Source organism: Grammomys surdaster, unplaced genomic scaffold, assembly GCF_004785775.1.
Source record: "Grammomys surdaster isolate TR1022 unplaced genomic scaffold, NIH_TR_1.0 126298, whole genome shotgun sequence".
NCBI lineage: Eukaryota > Metazoa > Chordata > Mammalia > Rodentia > Muridae > Grammomys > Grammomys surdaster.
Window position 1 is genome coordinate 3657506 of NW_021621098.1, and position 24216 is coordinate 3681721.

The 24216-nt window shown below is 40.2% G+C and overlaps 1 protein-coding gene across 5 annotated transcripts in view; it reads right to left on the minus strand.

Moving 5' to 3' along the window:
• Positions 1-24216, minus strand: part of Psma8 (proteasome subunit alpha 8) — a 58770-nt gene that overhangs the window by 18028 nt on the left and 16526 nt on the right. For 3 of the 5 annotated variants that reach the window (XM_028759541.1, XM_028759538.1, XM_028759540.1), the window contains 2 exons: positions 18851-18975; positions 14338-14460 (listed from right to left, as the gene is read on the minus strand). In XM_028759541.1, coding sequence (XP_028615374.1) covers positions 14338-14460; positions 18851-18975 — 248 coding nt within the window. Of the gene's footprint in view, positions 1-14337; positions 14461-18850; positions 18987-23601; positions 23620-24216 lie in introns of all 5 variants that reach the window. The other 2 variants (XM_028759537.1, XM_028759539.1) reach the window with 2 other exon arrangements.

Consider the following 24216-nt stretch of genomic DNA (forward strand, 5'->3'; position numbering starts at 1 on the left):
GATCGGGGAGCCAGGGACATCCAGGGCACAGCAGCTACCCAAACCCCACCCCTCCGGAATTCCACTTCCCTTCTGCCCCTGCCTGGTCCTCTGGGCTGGAGCAGACACAGAGTTGGTCTGCTCCTGTCCTGTGGAGAAACTGAATCCTGAGTCATCCAGGAGCCACTGCACTCAGAGCAGCTGACACAGAGTCGGTCTGCTCCTGTCCTGTTGAGAAACTGAATCCTGAGTCATCCAGGAGCCACTGCACTCAGAGCAGCTGGAGCCACTGCACTCAGAGCAGCTGAAACTGAATCCTGAGTCATCGAGGACCCACTGCACTCAGAGCAGAAGGATTTCCAGATCCAAGAGGTGGCCTGAGTCCCAGGAGTTATTCCACCCAGGAGATTAGGAGCATAAGACCACAGAGACCTCTGGACTCTGAGGAGCTCTGCAATAAGCAAGATAACTGGAAATACAGACTCCAGTTTTACACAGTGAGGGCAGGTACCAGGTTAACCAGATGGCGAAAGGCAAGCGCAAGAACATAAGCAACGGAAACCAAAGTTTCTTGGCATCATCAGTGCCCAATTCTCCCAATATAGCAAGCCCTGAACACCCCATCACACCTGAAAGGCAGGATTCAGAATTAAAATCACTTCTCATGATGATGATAGAGGATTATAAGAAGGAATTAAGTAACTCCCTTAAAGAAATACAGGAGAGTACAAGTAAACAGATAGAAGCCCTTAAAGAGGAATCACAGAAATCCCTTAAAGAAATGGAAGAAAACACAAAGAAGGAATTAAACAAAAACATTCAGGATCTGAAACTAGAAATAGAAACAATAAAGAAAGTTCAAAGGGAGACAACCATGGAGATAGAAAACCTAAGAAAGAGATCAGGAGTCACAGACGCAAGCATCACCAACCGAATACAAGAGATAGAAGAGAGAATCTCAAATGCAGAAGATACGGTGGAAAATATTGACACAGTTGTCAAAGAAAATGCAAAATGCAAAAAACTCCTAACTCAAAACATCCAGGAAATCCAGGACACAATGAGAAGACCAAACCTAAGGATAATAGGTATAGATGAGAATGAAGATTCCCAACTTAAAGGGCCAGTAAATATCTTCAACAAAATTATTGAGGAAAACTTCCCTAACCTAAAGAACAAGATGCCCATAAACATACAAGAAGCCTACAGAACACCAAATAGACTAGACCAGAAAAGAAATACCTCCCGTCACATAATAATCAAAACATCAGATGCACAAAACAAAGAAAAAATACTAAAAGCAGTAAGGGAAAAAGGTCAAGTAACATATAAAGGCAGACCTATAAGAATTACACCAGACTTCTCACCAGAGACTATAAAAGCCAGAAGAGCCTGGACTGACATCATACAGACACTAAGAGAACACAATTGCCAGCCCAGATTACTATACCCAGCAAAACTCTCAATCACTATAGATGGTGAAACCAAGATATTCCATGACAAAACCAAATTTGCACAATATCTTCCCACAAACCCAGCACTTCAAAGGATAATTGATGGAAAATGCCAACACAAGGAGGGAAACTACAACCTAGGAAAAGCAAGTAAGTAATCTTCCAACAACCCCCAAAAAAGATACAAACATAACTTTACCTCTAATAAAAAAAATAACAGGAAGCAACAATCATTTTTCCTTAATATCTCTTAACATCAACGGTCTCAATTCCCCAATAAAAAGACGCAGACTAGCAGACTGGATACACAAACAAGACCCAGAATTTTGCTGCATACAAGAAACGCACCTCAGTGACAAAGACAGACACTACCTCAGAATAAAAGGGTGGAAAACAATTTTTCAAGCCAATGGTCCCAAGAAACAAGCTGGAGTAGCCATTCTAATATCAAATAAAATCGACTTTCATCCAAAATTAATCAAAAAAGATAAGGAAGGACACTTCATACTCATCAAAGGAAAAATCTACCAAGGTGAACTCTCAATTCTGAACATCTATGCTCCAAATGCAAGGGCACCTACATACATAAAAGAAACTTTACTAAAGCTCAAAACACACATTACACCTCACACAATAATAGTGGGGGACTTCAACACCCCACTGTCAGCAATGGACAGATCATGGAAACAGAAACTAAACAGAGACACTTTGAAATTAACAGAAGTTATGAACCAAATGGACTTAACAGACATCTATAGAACATTTCATCCTAAAACAAAAGAATATACCTTTTTCTCAGCACCTCATGGTACCTTCTCCAAAATAGACCATATAATTGGTCACAAAACAAGCCTCTACAGATACAAAAAGATTGAAATAATCCCTTGCATCTTATCAGATCACCACGGACTAAGACTGGTCTTTAATAATGACAAAAACAATGGAAAACCCACGTACACATGGAAACTGAACAACTCTCTACTCAATGATGACTTGGTCAAGGAAGAAATAAAGAAAGAAATAAAAGACTTTTTAGAATTCAATGAAAATGAGGACACATCATACCAAAACTTGTGGGACTCCATGAAGGCAGTGCTAAGAGGAAAGCTCATAGCTCTAAGTGCCTACAAAAAGAAACTGGAAAGAGCACACACTAACAAGTTGACTGCACAACTAAAAGCTCTAGAACAAAAAGAAGCAAATACACCCAGGAGGAGTAGAAGGCAGGAAATAATCAAACTCAGGGCTGAAATCAACCAAATAGAAACAGAAAGAACAATACAAAATATCAATAAAACCAGGAGTTGGTTCTTTGAGAAAATCAACAAGATAGATAAACCCTTAGCCAGATTAACCAGAGGGCACAGAGACAGTATCCAAATTAATAAAATCAGAACTGAAAAAGGAGACATAACAACAGAAACTGAAGAAATTCAAAAAATCATCAGATCCTACTACAAAGGCCTATACTCAACAAAACTGGAAAACCTGGATGAAATGGACAATTTCCTAGACAGATACCAGGTACCGAAGTTAAACCAGGAGCAGATAAACCATCTAAATAGTCCCATAACCCCTCAGGAAATAGCAGCAGTCATCAAAAGCCTCCCCACTAAAAAAAAGCCCAGGACCAGATGGTTTTAGTGCTGAATTCTATCAGACCTTCAAGGAAGACCTAATACCAATTCTCTTCAAACTATTCCACAAAATAGAGACAGAAGGAACACTACCCAATTCGTTCTAAGAAGCTACAATTACACTCATACCCAAACCCCACAAGGACCCGACAAAGAAAGAGAACTTCAGACCAATCTCCCTTATGAACATCGATGCAAAAATACTCAATAAAATTCTAGCAAACCGAATCCAAGACCACATCAAAACAATCATCCATCATGATCAAGTAGGTTTTATCCCAGGAATGCAGGGATGGTTCAATATTCGGAAATCCATCAATGTAATCCACTATATAAACAAACTTAAAGAAAAAAACCACATGATCATCTCACTAGATGCTGAGAAAGCATTTGACAAAATTCAGCATCCCTTCATGATAAAAGTCTTGGAAAGATCAGGAATTCAAGGCCCCTACCTAAACGTAGTAAAAGCAATTTACAGCAAACCAGTAGCCAACATCAAGCTAAATGGAGAGAAACTTGAAGCAATCCCACTAAGATCAGGGACTAGACAAGGTTGCCCACTCTCCCCCTACCTATTCAATATAGTACTGGAAGTCTTAGCCAGAGCAATTAGACAGCAAAAAGAAGTCAAAGGGATACAAATAGGAAAGGAAGAAGTCAAAATATCGCTATTTGCAGATGATATGATAGTATACTTAAGTGACCCCCAAACTTCCACCAGAGAACTCCTAAACCTGATAAACAACTTCAGCAAAGTGGCTGGTTATAAAATCAACTCAAACAAATCAGTAGCCTTCCTCTACATGAAAGATAAACAGACTGAAAAAGAAATTAGGGAAATGACACCCTTCACAATAGTTGCAAATAATATAAAATACCTTGGTGTGAATCTAACCAAGCAAGTGAAAGACCTGTATGACAAGAACTTCAAGTCTCTGAAGAAAGAAATTGAAGAAGATCTCAGAAGATGGAAAGATCTCCCATGCTCATGGATTGGCAGGATTAATATAATAAAAATGGCCATCTTGCCAAAAGCAATCTACAGATTCAATGCAATCCCCATTAAAATCCCAACTCAATTCTTCACAGAGTTAGAAAAGGAAATTCTCAAATTCATATGGAATAACAAAAAACCTAGGATAGCGAAAACTATTCTCAACAATAAAAGAACTTCGGGAGGAATCACCATCCCTGACCTCAAGCTGTACTACAGAGCAATAGTGATAAAAACTACCTGGTATTGGTACAGAGACAGGCAGGAAGATCAATGGAATAGAATTGAAGACCCAGAAATGAACCCACACTCCTATGGTCACTTGATCTTTGACAAAGGAGCTAAAACTGTCCAGTGGAAAAAGGACAGCATTTTCAACAAATGGTGCTGGTTCAACTGGAAGACAACATGTAGAAGAATGAAAATTGATCCATTCTTATCCCCTTGTACAAAGCTCAAGTCTATGTGGATAAAGGACCTCCACATAAAACCAGATACACTGAAACTAATAGAAGAGAAGGTGGGGAAAAGCCTCGAATACTTGGGCACAGGGGAAAAGTTCCTGAACAGAACTCCAATGGCATATGCTCTAAGATCGAGAATTGACAAATGGGACTTCATAAAATTGCAAAGTTTCTGTAAGGCAAAGGACACTGTCAATAGGACAAAACGACAACCAACAAATTGGGAAAAGATCTTTACCAATCCTTCATCTGATAGAGGGCTAATATCCAATATATACAAAGAACTCAAGAAATTAGACTCCAGACAACCAAATTACCCTATTAAAAAATGGGGTATAGAGCTTAACAAAGAATTTTCAACGGAAGAAACTCGAATGGCCGAGAAGCATCTAAAGAAATGTTCAGCATCCTTAGTCGTCAGGGAAATGCAAATCAAAACAACCCTGAGATTCCATCTCACACCAGTCAGAATGGCTAAGATTAAGAACTCAGGTGATAGTAGATGCTGGCGAGGGTGTGGAGAAAGAGGAACACTCCTCCATTGTTGGTGGGACTGCAAGATGGTGCAACCACTTTGGAAATCAGTCTGGCGGTTCCTCAGAAAATTGGACATAGCATTACCTGAGGATCCAGCTATACCACTCCTAGGCATATACCCAGAAGATGCTCGAACATATAACAAGGACATATGCTCAACTATGTTCATAGCAGCCTTATTTATAATAGCCAGGAGCTGGAAAGAACCCAGATGTCCTTCAACTGAGGAATGGATTCAAAAAATGTGGTATATTTACACAATGGAGTATTACTCAGCTATTAAAAACAATGAATTCGAGAGGTTCCTAGGTAAATGGATGGAACTAGAAATTATCATCCTGAGTGAGGTAAGCCAATCACAAAAGAAGACACATGGTATTCACTCACTGATTATTGGATATTAGCCTAGAACCTTGAAATGCCCAAGATGCAACTCACAGGCCACATGAAGCCCATAAAGAAGGAAGACCAAGTGAGGGTGATTCGGTCCTTCTTAGAAGGAGCAACAAAATACTCAAGGGAGCAAATATGGAGACAAAGTGAGGGACAGAAACTGAAGGAGGGGCCGTCTCAAGACCACCCCACCTGAGTATCTATCCCATGTGCAATCACCAAAGGTAGATGCTGATGTGGAAGACAGGAAGTGCATGCTGATAAGAGCCTGATATGGATATCTCCTCAGAGGCCTTCAAGAGTCAGACATATTCAGAGGCAGATGCTCACAACTAGCCATTGAACTGATCATGGGGTTCTCAATAGAGGAGTTAGAGTAAAGACTGAAGGAGCTGAAAGGGTTTGTGGCACCATGAGGAGAGCAACAATACCAACCAACCACAGCTCCCAGGGTCTAAACCACCAGCCTGGGAGCACTTAGGGGGGGATCCAGGGCTTCAGCTGAATATGTAAAAGTGGAGGGCCCTGCTGGGCATAGGTGGAAGAAGAGAACCTTGACCTCATGAAGGCTGGATGCCCCAGGGGGTGGGAATTTTGAGGGTGGGGAGGTGGGAGTGGGGGGGTGTAGATAGAGGTTACATCCACAGAGAAGAAGGAGGAGGGGCGAGGGGATTGGGGGTTCCGAGGGGGTGGTGGGGGATGGGGTAAGGGGACAACATAGGAAATGTAAATAAATCATCCAATAAAAAAAAAAAAAGAAAGAAAGAAAGGGACATTTTAATGTCCTTCTCAGTGAAGTGTCCATATTCTACTCAAGGTAGTTGCTTTCTAAAAGTTGATTACAGGTTGGAATCTGGAACCATGTGTTTTAAACTTTTAAAACTGGAACTTTTAAAACTGTTTACACTAAAGTCTCTTGGCCAATAATTATTTTAAAGTAAACTAAAAATTTCTTGTTAGGATATGGTGATATATGCCTATAACCTCAGAAGTCAAGAAGCTGAGACATGAGTTCTAGGCCAGCATGAACAAAAAGCAAATAAACAAAAAAGAAAGCAAACAAAATAACTCCTACAATTTTAGAATTCTGTTCTCAGTAGTGATAGTATTGTAATTTTTTTGGTTTTGGTTTTGCTTTGCTTTCGTAAAGCCTTCTTTGTAGGCTGTATGCATCTCAGGCTGGCCTCAAATCGTTTATTCTCTTCACTCAGTAACACGGTGCTGTGACCAGTTTTAACTTTGAATAGTCGACAATCATTGGTAGTTTGGAATGAATCTTTTATACTGTGCCTTGGTCACCTGGAAAACACTGGATCAACGAATTATACAGATATTCTAAATGTTGATCTATCTCATTTCTAAAATGTCAAATAAGTAAACTTCTTCTTACCAGTAGGTTTCATCAAAGAAATACAGAGAAACTGTCAGGCACATTGTGATAGATAAATGTTTCTAAATCTTGCTTAAACCCTTGAATTGTTTCATTAGCAACAAATACTATCTGATGTTTTCTGCAGAAATAGGCTCAGCCTGTTCAATCCTGAGAACACATCCTGGCAAATTTCACATCTGAATAAACACCATTGTTGTCTATTGTTCTATGAGACACAAGTGAAGTGGCATTAAATATGAGCAGTTTTGACTTGCAAGGGAAAGAATAAACTAATTGTTTTTCTGAGAACTATTTCCTCTATGCTTGCAGATGTGCCGCATGCATATGATCACTCCATCACACAAAATGCTAAAGGGCTGTGCATGTAGCCAGAATTTTACAGCAGCAACTAACAGCATCTACTCTTTCATCAACGATAATTCGAATTTGCTCGTTTACTTGCTGCAAATGCATGATGTTGTAGAGTACCACTAAGGCTTGGTGCTTTGGCACCAGCAGCTTTACCACATTTAATCAGTTTACCTGTCCACATATCAAAAGGGAATGGTTGCCTTAGTGTTATGAGTTTTCCTTGTGGGTTGTAGAGGCACAGCTAGCCTCAGATATACTATGGGAAGGAAAGTGAGAGCACAGTGATCTGGGTCAATCACATGACGACTGACCTAGCATTTTTTATTGGGTTCCAGATGTTCAATCTTGCCCTTTTATAGAAATTCTGAGGAGGAACTGAGAATATCAAAGGGGTAGAAATGGGAAACTAACTGTCAAAGATTTTTCTAAGTATTGATAAGGCCTCAGCCTTTAATTGGTGACCTCAGGGGCACAGTCTAATTAGCCAGCTAGTGACTGAAGGGTTCAGTGGCTCACCTGCCCACATCTTATTCAACCAGAGGGGCAGTGAAGATCTCATCTGCAACCTTAGCCAATTATCATTTAAGTCTATGGAGGTAGTTATATCTGTTCACTTGCTCACATTTGCAAGATGCCTAAGACTTTACTGCCAAGACTAGAACCCCACTCCCTAGCTTAATTCACATGCTGACACTGAAGGTATCACTAACATTTCTGGATTGATATGATACTAAGATGCCCAGCTATTAGACTCAGTCAGCTTGCAGGCCAGAAGAGATACCAGTTTGCCACTGAACAAAAAACAGTTATATCATGTTAGATGTTATTATTAATTGGTTATTGTTTTCACTAGGACTTTAAATCTGGAATGAACTATAATCAAAAAATGGAGGATACAGGATTTTGATGTGGATCTTCAGGCATAGTAGCCATGAAAAGCTTAGGCCTAAGCATGGTGGTACATGCCTTTCATCCCAGGATACAGAGGCAAGCAGATCTCTGAGTTCAAGGCCAGCCTAGTACAGAGCAAATTCCAGGTAAAGAAAAAGTTAAGTCCAGGTGTGATGGTACATGGATTTAATCCCAGCATTCCATTCCAGACACATGCCCATGCAGATCTCTGAGTTCAAGGTCAATCTACAGAGTAAGGTTCTGGATAGCCAAGCCTAGGCAGTGAAGAAGTTAGAAAACAGAAATCTGGTAATGATGTAATAGAACGAGAGGATCAAGTTCTAGCTCCAGCAAGTAGCAGAACTTGGCGGCTTTGACCATGTGGTCCTGGCTTTTGAGTCTAGAGAGGACTACTGGGACAATTGATGCTAGTCAGCTGGAACTAAGAAATTAGTGGTAATTAAAAAGAGACCAGCATTACTGAGGTAAAATCTTCTGTAAAGTGTTTTCTGAGAGCACAGAGAAACTGTGTTCCTCATGTTTCGGCTGGACTTGATAATGTGTAATAATCACCAGGGTGGTACTTGTGAGGCTTGTCACTGTGAGAGGCCAGGGAAGGCCATTGGTGAAGGTACAGCCTCAGTTGCAGTTGATGGCCTAGCACTGAAGGGGCCATGCAAAGAATTTGAGGCTTGTCATCATGAAAGGAACCTATGAGGGACTATGGGTGAAACCTAGTTGCAATGAAAGTCTCCAGTGAATTGGAGATGCCAGTACCATGAGATAATCACCAAGAACAGCAGCAGCCGTGGAATGGAGTCAACCAGACCCTAGAGTGCTACTGAGGGTAGATCTGGGGACGTGGCACAAACCCTTTGGAGGAGCCCTGAAAATCATGTGTGCATCCCAGGCACTAGAAAAAGAAGCTGTAAAGTTGAAGTTGCTTTGGAGACCCCAAGATGTTTGAGATGCCAGAGCCGTGAGATACTTGCCGTGAGATACATCAGACATGGAGAAGCAGAGCTTAGAGTTTGCTCAGCTGGCTTTTGGTCTTGCTTTGGTCCGCTATTTCCTCACACTGATGTTTTGGAATGGCAATGTGTATTCTGTGATGTTGGAGGTATGGATCCGCTTCTGACAGTTAAGCGATTAGAACACTGTTGACACTGTTATAGACGATGGAGACTTTGGAAGTTGGATGAAATGTATTTTGCATTATTCTATGTTTAGGTATGGCCCCCATAGTCTCATGTGTTTGAACAATCCTATGGGGGTCGGGGAGTACAATGTGGTGATTTGAATACGCTTGGCACGGGGAGTGGCACTATTAAGAGATATGACCCGGTTGGAAGAAATGTGTCACGGTGGGGGTGGGCTTTAAGACCCTCCTCTTGGCTGCCTGGAGGACAGTCTTCTCCTGAATGCATTCTGACCAAGATGTAGAACTCTTGGCTCCTTATCCAGCCTTGTCATGGTGTCTCTTCGAAGCAATAGCCCCTAACTAAGCATCTGTCCAGCTCAGTCAGCTCCTTACATGTAACATACCTTCTAGTGTCATGAAATCACAAAGTTCAGACCACATGTTCCAGACCCAGAGGCAGTTCCTTCCATGCAACTATGATTTATCACTGTTTCCAGACACCATGACAGAACTCATCAGTTCCAGGCTCCTTGACTCCTCTGCTGCACTGTGCGTGGCTCCTATACATGGACTATATTAACGGAGATCATAGACCTGCATCACCAGCTGTTGCCAGATAAAAATTCACACTGGACACTGAAAATGACAATCGGCAGGGCGATTTAGAGCTGGCAAACTCTCCTTGCAGCTGCCAAACTGGTGATGTACAAGCAGAAAGACAACAGACTTTCAGACATCAAAGGACACACCCATAAGGACTCATACAAAATTCAGATTTATTTTTCCTTCATCCTGGTCCTCTTTTCCAGATTATCAGTCTTTTATTCCAAGATACTAGGGTTTCCTGCTAACCTTGAAATGTATAATAGTTTTATATCCTATTACTTGAGCTATAATACTATATCTCAAGCTTTTGAGACACCCTTTCTCTTATAATGAGTCTTATCATCATCCTGTAGTTCTAGAATTTCATAAGTACCAGCTAAGACACTACTAGGTACAGTAGACCTGAAGAGACCTTCTGAGGTAAAGAAATCTACCTCAATATGGGGTTCCCATGAGAGCTGACAGTCTCACTGGAATTATCTGGCTACCAGATCTCATGGGCCAGGAAAGACAGAAAATACTATACACACTCACAAAGGCATTAACGGGGAGGTCTATGAAAACCAATTACCTCCTGGAGCAGAGGTTTGCAGATCATATTTTGAGAATTGTAATTTATTCTTTATATATGATTTGGCTAAATACTTTAGACTTTTAAGTCCCAGCAACTGCTATATAGGAAGTATTTGATACATATCTACTTTCATAACAAGTCATCTGGACAGAGTCTTCCATAACTCACCTAACTTACCACCACTCAGGCTTGTCTTTCTCTAACACTTAGAATGTAACAGGTTTGTTTTAGGCACTCCTATCTCCAGTGTTCAGAACAGGTCTAGGCAAATCAGCCTTGGTCCTCTTGTTGAAGGAAGAAGAGTCCTCTTGCACTTCTATTCTCATCTAGCTACTGTTCTATTTTTATGCTCCTCTTCATCATCATAAGAAGACAAAACTAGCTACTGCCTTCCTCATCACCTGCTTTTTTTTTGGAGGGGGATTTCAAACCTTATGAACATATAATGAAATAGTAACAGTATATTCCTTATCTCTACAGCTGACATTAACATTGAGAAATGGATTGTACTTTTCTCCATTTACACACACACACACACACACACACACACACACAAAATTTCAGTATTATAGATACCATATTTTATTACATTCATTTATTTATTTTGTGGGTATGAGTTGTGTTGGCAGGTGGAGATCAGAGGACAACGTGAAGAAGTTGGTTTTCATCCATCAGGTGGGTCCTGGGAATTGAAGTCATGAGACCTGGCCAAGCATCCTTACCTCCTGAGCTGTCTCACCAGCCCCATGTAGTCTTGTTTGACTACATTATACTTACCACATCCAGAAAACTTCACAGTGTTATCTAATGTAAGTCCACATATAAGTATCTCTGCACCTCCAAAAAATTCTTTGAGTTTATGTTCCCCATCCAGATATAGTCAACAATTATGGTTCACATTTGTCTATTTTGATTCATTTACATTAGAAAGGTCTTCTGGTGTTTATTCTGTCTTTCAATAGGAAGAGACTATTTCATGTTCTGAATATATCTGATTGTTCCTTTGTTATTAGACTCAGGTTAAACCTAGTGGTATTAATTCTACAAAGGTAATGCTATTTCCTTCCCCAAGCATCAATTGGGAAGCATGTATATCATTTTAGCCATTGTGATAGCTTTTTTTGTCAACTTGACTCTATCTAGAATTAACTAAAACCCAAGTGGCTGGTACCTGTAAGGGATTTTGTTTGTTTGTTTTTTGTTTCTCAAGACAGAGTTTATCTGTGTACCTCTGAGTGTCCTGAAACTCTGTAGACCAACTCAACCGGCAAGGGATTTTTCTTAATTAAATCATTTGACGTGGGAAGATCCACTTTAACCTGGGTCGAATCTTTTGGTGGCAGTCTATATAAAAGACACGGAAGAAGGAAGCTCGTGTGATGGTTGCTTGCCCTCACTCTTGTTGGCAAGTCTACTCCTTTCCTGGTAGTAGAGCCTGCTTCCTCAGGATTCTGGTGTGTACTGAAGACTAGCTGAGACATCCAGCCTTATAGACTGAACTGGAATCTTGGGCTTTCCATTGGTAGACAGCCACTCTTGCACTAGCTGGACCACAGTCTATAAACCACTCGAATAAATCTAAATAAAGTCTTCTTTGACACTGAACACAGTCTGTAAGTTCCCATGTGTAAAGAGGATGTTTCTACAGAGAACATATTCTCACTAGACTAGAGCTGAGACTCCCATTTAACTTTGGCAGACACCAGAGCAGAGCATGCTTCAAATCCAGGCAACTGGTGAAGTTTCAAACAATTTGAAAATTCTTTCATTTTCCTAAGTAATGGGAAACAATACAAAACTCCTTTCCCCAGATGCCTTCAGGCATTAGACAAACTAAATTGAGAACCACTTATGCAAATTTAAAACTACATTAAAATGGATAGTAATGTTGTAAAGATAACTGCAACCTGAAGGTAGCAAGCCTAAAATATATTTCAAGACTTACCATAAAATAATTAGATTTGTTTAGGGCAATGACTGGAAGACACAGAAAGCAAGTAAGGGCACTGCGCTGGCTCTGCAGGACAGGACTTGTTGTCGACCCTGAAGAGCCTCAGTCGACTCCTTAGGATCCACAAGACAGAAGAAGAGACCTGACTATTGCAGGTGGTCTGTACCTCCACACATTTACTCCACACATATACAAATAGATAGGTTTAATAACATTTTAAAAGAAAGTTAGTACAGGTCATAACATTTCTAATTGGCAGGATGAAATACTAATACTTTTCAAGGGCAAATCCATAGTTTCTGACTACTAGCTTCCCTAGGCAGATAAAAGAGAGCTGAGAGAAGCACCCTTATGTTGCTTGCAAGATTATAATCTGCTGCTTTATTGGCCTCTGAGTTAAGAAACAGTAGCTTGCTAGTATGATTAGTTCAAATCAACTTATTTTTCCCCTTGGAGACCATATTTCATTTGTACCCCAACCTGGCCTTGAGCTTACTGTAGAGCTGACCGTGAGCCTGAACTTCAGATCTTCCTGCACTCATCTGATGGATAATGCTCCTGGGAATCAAACCCAGGGCTCCATGCATGCTAGGCAAATACTCTGCCATGTGAGGTACATCCTCAGCCCTCAGCCAAACTGTTGACTCTGTACAGGTAATAGAGACCATAGTGATGTTTCCACCATTAATTTCTTTGGTTTTTAGTACTTGTAAAAATAAGCTCAATGTGGAATTACTTAACGCTTGAATACTTAACTTTAATAATGAAGTTAAAATCACTTTTACTACACTCTGGAGCTGTAGCCTTATGCTTATACAAGGTAGTTTATGAAAATTCACTGCTGGAAACTGTTACTAGTTTCTCTGGGTCCTGGGCATTTGTATTTCCTTTGAGCAAGCCATTAAGGAAGATGGTAGTATTCTGAAATAAGAATAACTTACACAGAAAAACAATTCCACTTATTATATGAAGATTTTTTCTTTCTTTCTTTCTTTCTTTCTTTCTTTCTTTCTTTCTTTTCTTTCTTTCTTTTTTTTGGTTTTTCCAAGACAGGGTTTCTCTGTGTAGTCCTGGCTGTCCTGGAACTCATTCTGTAGACCAGGCTAGCCTCGAACTCAGAAATCTGCCTGCCTCTGCCTCCCAAGTGGTGGGATTAAAGGCATGCGCCACCACTGCCCGGCTGAAGATTTTTTTCTATATGCTAACACTTAGTATGTATTGGAGTTTATGGCTCTCTGACTCTCCTAGAAGAGAGGACATGGGATTGGAGACATAGCTCAGCAGTTAAGAGCACACACACATGATAGCTTATACCAGGGCCAGAGGATCTGATCCCCTTTTCTGACCTCTGAGAGCACTGGACATGCATGCACTCAGACAAAACATCTATACATATAAATGGAGCAAATGAAATATTTCGCTATGGAAAACAGCCTCAGAAAGACAAACATTACACTGTCTCCTCACAAAACACATGAAAGTAGGTTTGCGAGGCAGGGGTAGTAGGAAACAGGGAGGGTAACGGATGAACAAATATGAGTGGAGTCCAATGATATGTGTGCATAAAAATGTTAATAGACCTCAAACATCAATGTAGGGTTTATTCATCGAGTTTATCTTGTTTTGTTTTCTGAGACAAGGTATCAGGCTGACCTGAAACTCACTATGTAACCCTGGCTGTCCTTGAACTCCCAGCAATTCTGTGGCATCAGCTTCCTAAAAGCTGGGATTACAGGCATGCACCATGATGGCTGGCTTAAACCAAGGTCTTTTCACAATCCTAAACCAACATTTCTGAAGAGCTAAATGACTATAATCTATAGTCTGTGTCACTGTCAATATTTTAATGCAACATAATTCTGTCATGTCCTTGAAAGCAATAAAGCATTTGCATTTATTACAAATTTTGCAATAAATTAATGCATTTATCTGACAACTTCTATAAAGAATGAATAAATTCATTACTCACTTTCCAAGCATGATAAGTACCAGAGGGATCTGTCTGATACAATCTCGGGATACCATCATCATCAAAGCCTACAATTAAGGCTGAAATACCAAAAGGCCTTCGTCCATTGCTCTGGGTATATTTCTAAAAAATAAAATTTATTTTTACTATAACACTGTCTTAGTTACTATTCTACTGCTGTGAAGAGACACCATGACTAAGGCAACTTTTATAAAAGAAAACATTTAATTGAAGGCTTGCTTACTGTTTCAGAGATTTATTAGTCCAATATCATCATGGCAGGGAGTATGGCAACAGACAGAAGACATTCTGGAGAAGTAGCTAACAGGTAAGAGAGATTGGGCCTGGTGTGGGCTTTTGAAACCTCAAAGCCTACCCGCTCATGACACACCTATTCCAACAAGACCACAACTCTTAACTGTTATCATCCTTTCAAATAGGGTCACTCCTTGGTCACTAAGCATTCAAATATATGAGCCGATTGGGACCATTCTTAGTCAAACCACCACAAACACTATCACATCAAATAAAATTTTAGTAACTAAGCATTGTCATCAAAATTATCTACTCTCCTGATTATTTTTTTAAACCTTCTCAGTATTTTTAATTATGCATATGTGTGTCTTCATGAGGGTGTGTGGATGTGAGTGCAGGGATCCCTGGAGCTGGAGTTACAGGTGCTTAGGAGCTGTTAGGATCCAACCTCTGGACCTCTGGAAGAGCAGTCAATGTTCTTTACCACTAAGCCAACCCTCCGGGCCCTACTTTTCTAATTTTATTGTATACATTTTAAAGTGTTTCTTGACTATTTTTAATTCATAATGAGATTTTAAATAAATCAATGTGTATAATCTGTAAAATATAATCACAAATTTGCTAATAGATGTTATTTTTTTCTTAAAAGATCCCTGCTCCACTTTTGTTATTTCCCATTTTTAAATACAATTTTAGGTTACCATATCAGTTTTGAACTTAGTCATGCCTTCCTCCTCGGGCCCCCTACTTCCCTACCCACCTTTTGCTGGTGTTTTCCTTCCCTCCTCTGTTTTCATGTCAAATGGATTTCATTCTTCAGCCCAAGTATGCACGGATGTGTGATGGCCTGGATAAGAATGGCCCCAGAAGCTCATGTACTTGAATGCTTAGTCACCAGGGAGCAACTAGCAATTAGTAGGTGTGGCCTTGTTGGAGGAAGTATGTTACTGGGGTGGCTTTGGGGTATTCCAAAGCTCAAACGATGCTCAGTGTCTCTCTCTTCCTGCTGTCTGTGGATCCAGATGCAGAACTCTTGGCTACTCTCCAGCACCATGTCTGTCTGTGTGCCACCATGCTTCCCATCATGATGATAGTCGACTAAACCTCTGAAACTGTAAGCAGGCCCAATTAAATGCTTTCTTTTATAAGAGCTGTCATGGCCATGATGTTTCTTCACAACAAAAGAACCACGACCAAGCGTATGAAATCTCTTTGACCCAGTGGAGGACTGGGCATTTGTTTTGCTTGTCAGGGAAGTTGTGTTAATAAGCTGTGCTTTGAAGGCACACCCTTGTTTGCCTAGAGGAACACTGTAGCTACTGTTTGGGGGCTACTCCTACTTGATAATATTGCTACCAAATATTCTCTGTTCACTATACTGTAACATCTCCTTCTGTCCCAAGAAAAGGGATCTTTTGTCTCTCTTGAAGAAAAGCACACATTTCCCCTACAGACAACACAACACTGAAACCAATTATATTTTTCTTATTACTTTTGTGTCTGGGAACTTTCTGGATTTGTGCACCAAGGAGTGGCATTCTAACTGAGACGGGTCATATGAAGAGGCAGCCCTGACAGAAGGCTAAGGACTGAATACATAGGTAACTTTACTTAACTATGTGGCTGGGTGTAGCTCTGTATAATTCTGTGGTTTGAAACAGCTTTTTAGTGGCTTTTCTCAGTCTTATTTACATATGGGATCTGTTTTCTCATTTTTCAAGTTTATTATGCCATGCTTTGCTAGTAATGTTTGTACAAACTACTAAGCTAAGAACATAAATTCTTTTTTTTAAAATAGGGGTTAAGTTTAATTCCTGTGTACTGTCTAGTATTCTAGTTCCCGCCGAGGTATGAAGTAGATGCAGTAGAGATTATCTTAGAAGAAAGACCTTCTTACTTTAGTTTTCAGTCTTTACAAGCAAGTTAAGTCTGTAAGGTCCACATGAGCCTTCTCTGGCTCGGAGGCACAGGCCTCCCCTGGCTATCTTCCAGTCACGGACTTAAAACTGTGCTTCCACGGTCTATTCATAAGGCTTCAGTTTCTCCAGAAGCAACTTTAAAAGCCACACATAAGTGTGTGTATACTTCTGTGTGCTGTTCTGTGTCTTGCTTTTTTGTTAGATTCCTTTCTAACAACTGGGAAAATTGAAACAAAATATCAAAGTAGCAATACAAAACTTTTGGAATTTCTTCTAAAATGAAGCAACAAGCTTTAAAAAACCAAAAACAGTGATTTGATGTATATTATTCATTTAAGAACTTTAGTATTTGGATTTATAAAGCACCTATAAAAATCTCCACTTAAAACATAGGTATCTTCCCCGTCAAAGCAGTTAGAGGCTCAAGTCAGCAAATTGGGTGGCATTCTAACACCCATGCTCATGGAAAGAAAGCAAACTCAACAGCTCCCCAAAGGCAGTAAGACAGAGGAAAGCCAGTATTCCATCTTTAAGTTACAGCTTTTGCAGATCTACTCTTGACAAACTGCTTGTTAACAGAAGGGTGGCTTAAGGAAATATGGTGTGCACATATGGTATACACACACCAGAGTGTTTTAACCACAAAGAAGAAGCAAGTTACTCTGTTGTAGGATAATGAATGGAACTGGAAACAGACCTATTAAGTGAATTATGCCAGTGTCAAAGAGAAAAATATTTATTTCCTCCTTTTTTGGGTTCCTGTATTTTACATAGACACAAAAATTATCTATGTACAAATGACGAGTCACACATGTACAAATGACATGTTACATATGTACACATGAAGTGAAACCACAGAGGAACAGAAGAGTAAATTTTAAGGGGTGGGGGTGGGAGAGGGAGGACAAAGATATAGGAGAGACATGGCAGAATCTGTTCAATATAAAATATATACTTACTGGAATATCTTTACATTCAGAAACAGATTTGAAAAGAATGGTGTGGGCCTGATATGACAGCTGAGTGGGTAAAGCCCTTGCTGCCAAGCCTGAGCTGAATTTTGTCACCAGGACCCCTCTTGCTAGAAGAGAACTAACTCCCTCAGCTTGCCCTCATATGTGTACTGACACATGTCACTGCACCCAGAATAAATATGTAATTAAAAATATCCATTCAGGGCCTGGAGAGATGGCTCAGCAGTTAAGAGCAGTAGTTGCTCTTCCAGAGGTTCTGAGTTCAATTCCCGGCAACCATGTGGTGCCTCACACCATCAATGATGAGATCTGGTGCCCTCTTCTGGAGTGCAGGCATAAATGCATGCAGAACACTATAAATACTTAAAAAAAAGGTTAGAAATATTTTTTAAAGAAAACATAAATTGACACAAAACTGTACACTGAGCATGTTATTCAAGGAGGTTAGGTGACAAAAAACAAGAACAACAACAATAAAACCCAACATTCCTGTTGAAGGACAATTTGCTCAAGTAGAAATGAGTGAGCCAGCATGTGGGAAAATTCAATGTCAATAATTAGAAAACACAAGTTAAAGCAACTATTATACAATGCTCACTTAAAAAAGAAATACAAATGAAAACCAGCATTCATGAGCCCTCTGGGATAGCTGGCTGCACAATACAAAGGGGAATCAATCCTTCTAGAAAGCTGTTTGGCACATATAACAAGAGCCTTAAAATCAATTATAATCTTCAATCTAGTAACCCCTTACTTAAAACTTAATTTAATAATACAGTCTTGAAAAAAAAGAACAAGCAATGATCAAAACAGAATAACATTGTTGGGTATCGGGGTGAGGGGGAACAAAGAAGCTGAAGCGACACCATTTTCAAACGACCCCAGAGCTGGTCCCAGATTCTAACACCACAGTTGGAGAGAACACCCAAGAAGGAGAGTGTGCCACACCCAAGTACACATGGGGCACATGAGAACCCAGCCTGCGTGCCACGGTTACCTTCGGCATTCAATGGTAGGGCATGTGTGGATTCAGAAGAGATCATACCTAAACTGATCAGGTGGACTTTGGTTTGCAGGTGAAGTAATAGATATTTCTCTGGAAAACTTTAAGGAATGATATTATTGAGTCTACAAAAGGTTAAAATTTTCCTTTGAAAATCTGACATTCTCTTAAAAAAAAAACATTATAATTCCGAGAACTGAAACTCATCTTGATTTCTGGTGATGCAAAACCACTTTATCCAAATAAGTGCATGAGGTAATTCTGCAAATGAATAAGGAACCTAAGCCATCCTGTGGACTAAGTGCGTGGAGCCCCAGTGTACTTCTAAGACAGGACCAATGACGGCGCGAGTGTCAGCTCACCTGCTTTAGAGTCGCTATGAAGCGAGTTATATACTCTACGGTGACGGGGTCCTCCACCGTGAGCTTGTGACTCTGGCACTCCACCCGGGCTCTACTGATTACCACTCTAGCGTCCGCTGTCAGACCTGCAATACCAGTCAAAACCAGTCAAACGTTAAAGTCTATACATGTCTCAATATGTATGTTCCTTGTCAAAAGGTTTAGCTTTCAGTTCTTTCTTACAGCACCCGTCGGCTTGCAGTAATGCCTCCATAAAGGATGTAGAAAATGCCATATGCCTTAACTGTGATTTATTTCCTTTTTAAGACTAATTTCACATGTCCCTCTCTCATTTGTAAAGGAAATAGTAAATGGTTTGCTTTAAACACGGTTAATAAGTTGGATTTTATTTTTCTTACAAGAGCAAGAACAATACTCTAAAGCACATAGGCATTGTGTTCAGAGTATGATTGAGTAACTGTGATATATCAATTCTCAACTTTTTGTCAAAATGAAAACCTAGGAAATCAAAGATGTTAAGACAGGTGGACCTCTGACAGAGCTAAAATATCCAAACAAGTCAAGATTAATTCTCAGCATGTCTATGTGTGTGTGCATACACACACACACACACACACACACACACACACACGCTGACATAAATACAACTGTTCGAAGAAGGAGAAAGGAGCATTAGATGCCCTGGGGCTGGACTTAAAAGCAGCTATGAGCTGACTTTGGCACGGTTTCTGGAACAGCTCAAGTCTCTGCAAAAATTTAACTGCTGAGCCATCTCTCCAGACCCTTCACTGCTCAGTTGATACTTACTATATTGTACTTGAAATCACATCCACTCAAAACAACAGGAAGCAGGCATTTCTCAGCCATTGCTCTTTATCTGTCACAAGCAAGAGATGGCCTAACTCACCCCTAGGTTAAAGTTTTATGCAGCTAGAAATAGCTCAGATAAGCTATTTGAAAGTATGTCCTCTTTATAATGTGATTATGATCCACAACTAGAGAAACCCTGACGTTAAAAATACTTGGGAGATGGCTCAGCAGGTAAATGTCTGTCACACAGACATGGCAAACTCAATGGTGACTTTGGTGCTGGCAGGCTAAAGGCATCAGGGTCATATCAAATCCTTCTACTAGCATGCTTGTTCTGTTTCACCAGGACTGTGTGACTTCCTTGTGACTGTGGTTTCAGCTTCCCTGAGCCCAGCAGCTGGACTGACTGCAGGTGGCTTCCTACACCCCTGTATACTCTCTGTGATTCTTTGCTCTTTAGTATCTCTTTATGATGCCTGGTGTTCCTCAGTTCTCTTCTCTGAGTAAAGCCATTTACAGCTCAGACTATGTTCACTCCTGGGGTGACGGAGACAGTTTCTAATGTGCTATCTCATTCCAGACACCATTTCCATTTAGTATGTCCAACAATTCTTTGTAGAATCTACAGGAGTTTCTTTCTACATGTAAGATTAGGTTACCTGTGATCAGAGATTATTTTTCTATCTTCCTTTTACAGTTTGTGTGTTTTATGTCTTTCCCTGACTAATTACTCTGGACAGAACATGAAGTCACAAAGCTGGTATCCTTGTCTGTTGAGACGACAGACGTGAAGTTTCAATTGTTCATCATGAATCACTACATCAGTTGTGAGTTATTCACACATACTTTAATTGTGCTGAGGTAAACTTCTAATTAGTTGTGCTTCTTTTTAACCAAGGAAGAGTACTGAATGATACCGGATATACTTTCTGAATCAGTTGATGTAACTGTCTAGCTCTCCCTTCGGTGTTCGTGTCCTGTTAGTGTGGAAATGGAGTCATCATCTCAGACATCTACTGAGCTCTTGACTGACCGAAAGACCAGGTAGTCTGTGCATTTCATGAATGTTGTCAGAACGCAATGGTATACAAATACTCCTAAATCTTTTGTATTTCTGTGCAAGTGGAAGCAATGATCCCGGTTTTCATTCCTCATTTTACTTAAGAAATGGTTTTATTTAGTCAGTACACCTAGTTTCTTAATTTTGCTCACCTTTTTCAAAAACAAATTCTTGCTGTAGTTTTCTATTATCTTTCTGTTCTGTTTATCTCCATGTGACGTTGCCTTTGAAGTCACTCTGTTCTGTGTTTTCAGTGTAGAGTCACTGCTGAGTAAAGACTCCTTGCGTGTTTACTTCTCTTTCCTCTTAGCAACGGCTTAACTACATACATAAGTTTTGACACCATTGATTCTCATTTTTTATTTCTCTCAAAATATCTACTAATTTCACTTATGGTAGCTATTGATTTATTCTTATCTATGGCAGCTTAGAATTACATTGTTTAATTGAAATACATTTGTGCATTTTAAGTTTGCCTTCCGCTATTGATTTTTGGTTTTATTCCTTTTCAAGCAGAAAGATACTAAATATGATTTCATCTTTTAGATTTGTCAAGAATTGTTTTGAGACAATAAGGCATAGAATGATAAAGGACCTTCTTCTGCTGAATGAGTGTTTTAAGGATTAATATAAAATCACTGTTTAAAAAACAATTCGAGGGCTGGAGAGATGGCTCAGTTGTTAAGAACACTGACTGCACTTCCAGAGGTCCTGAGTTTAATTCCCAGCAACTACATGGTGGATCACAACCATCTGTAATGGGATCTGATGCCTCTTCTAGTGTGTCTGAAGACAGCTGCAGTGTACTCGTATACACAAAATAAATAAAGAAATCTTAAAAAAAAAAACAATTAGAAACTAAGCAAAAAAAAAAAAAAAAAAAAAAAAAGATGAGCCATGTTGTGGGAGCTGAGGACGCCTTGGTTGACTGTATGCAGAGAAGCCGGAAGTCCTGAGTGGGGGTGTATTGATTGCATGGCTAGATCAATGATCAATGCCCTAGACCCATGGAAATTGGCAAAGCCTTCCTCCAGGGTCAGGCTCAGAGTGATGACAAAGCCTTCCTGTGATGCAAACACAAAAGTTGACAGTGTACTCAAGTAGCAGTTGGTCAGTGCATGCAGGACTAATGACTGCACTTCTTTCAGATATTCACAGCTTGGGACTACTCTCCTATAGACACCTCCTACCAAGAGCTATTAGCTCCTCCCCATGTGCTGTACACAGCACATGTGCTGTGGGTCCAGGGTGGTGAATCAGTCAGTGTGGCTCCATCACACAGCCCACCTGACCCTGGCATGTACATGTGTCTGTGAGTCTGTCCTTTCTTCATACCCTTGCCACCTTCAGGCAGGTTAAGGTGCCAAGCCATGCAGGATGCAACACCATCTCTCAATCAATGTGAAAAGGCAAATATACACAAGAAAATATGCTCAAAACTATCAGCCTTGAGGAAATAGAAGATTAATCCACAATCAGAAATTGCACATATTTAAAAAAATGGTAAAAAACCAATCACTACAAACCAAATGCTACTGTGACAGTAAGGATGTAAAACAACACAGCCACAATCTGGCACTGATATAACACTAAAGATGTATTACCACACAGCCAGCAATTGTACGGTATGTATTTGACAGAAATAAAACTGCATATTCCCAAAAACACCTGCCCCAAGATATTCACACTTTACCTGTAAAAAGCAAAAACTAGAAGGACCCAAAGATAAGCAGGCAACCTGTTAATAGCAGTGGCACATTCATACTATGCAACACTACCTAACAGTGAAAGGGAAAGCAGCCGCTAACGCTTCCAGCAACCAGGGGAACGTCAGAGGAATCACAGCGAGTGAACGTGGGTCGACAGCAAAGGTCCAACTTGTGCATCATATAAGATTCAGAAATGACAAAATTATAAAAGCAGACTTGATTAGTGGCCAGCTGGTTAGAAGGGAAGGGACTGGCATGAGTTAGGCTGAGGTGACGGAGCAGTTGTGCCATGAATACGCTGGGAATAGTGTGAATGTACATGTGGGCTAAGCACATCCAAATGGCTCAACAGATCGACTTCAGAGACATGGAGCCTCTCCCCACAGACACTGTACATAAATGTCCATACTTCATTTGTAATCTATGAAAACTGGAAATGGCCCAAATATCCTTTAGTGGCCGAGTTGTTAACAAAGGTGTAATTCACACAACACACCACTACTCATTACACACATCACATATACATGTAAACGGATGCATAGAAAGCTGCTGAAATCTCAGCAAGTTTATGTTGGCTTATGCAAATGCTTTTAAAGATGGTGTCACTAAGGGTAAATGTAAAAGACTCCTCTGTGTTTCTTAGAAATTTCATATGACCCTATAAAATTTACAAAATACTACAGGCCAGGAAATGATTCAGCTGCAAGTACCTTTAGCATAAAGTTAGTCACCCCCCCACACACACACACATAAAAGCCAGCATGGGCAGCCATCCCTGTATCCCTAATGATGGTGGAAGCAAGAGACATACTGATCCCCAGAGCCCTGGCTGCCCTGGAACCCACTAGACCAGGCTGGCCTCTAGCTTACAGGGATGCCTCTGCTTCCTGAGTTCTGATATCAAAGACTTTCATAAAAGATCTAGTAGAGTAGCAATAAAGGAAGCTATCCAACAACCACCTCTGGCTTCCACGTGCATGCTAATGCATGTGCATGTAAAACCATAGGCGTGCTCACACGCATCTATATACACACCCCACACCCCCAACAAAATTTGGGGGCTGAGGGTATTAGTTCAATGGCTGAGTGTTTGCAAGGCATAGGGCTTCTTAAAACCTTGTATACTCATGACTCCTTTTGACCGCAGAAATTTTTATATGACCTAGATGTACAGATATATAAAACAAGTACTCAAACCAAATATTTTCTGACAGTAATTGTTCAGTTTACATGTAATTTTATCATTAAAAGGGTAAATTTGCATACTATAGAGATAGTTGGTTTGTTTATTATCACACAAACAATTAAATCTTGGCTGAATAATTGGTATAGCTGGCCACTGAGCAGCTTCAGCCCTTTTCAGAGTTGATCAATACTTTGATTTTATAACCACCAATGCTGAGAATTCAACTTCATATAAGTACATAGAACAAAATGACAGACATATATTTTAAGTAATTTCAGAAACAATTGGAAATTCTGTACTGTCTTAGACAGTATTCTATTGCTGTGAAGAGACACCATGACTACAGAAACTCTTATAGAAGAGTATTTACATTGAGGACTTGCTTACAGCTTCAGAGGCTTAGTTGATTATCGTCATGACTGAGATGGCGCTATGCAGGCAGACATGGTGTGGAGAAGTACCTGAGAGTTCTACACCCAGATCCACAGGCGACAGGAAGAGTGAGACACCGGGTCTGGCTTGAGCATCTGAAACCCTAAAGGCCATCCCCAAAGACACACTTCCTCCAACAAGGCCACACCTCCTAATCCTCAAGCAGTGG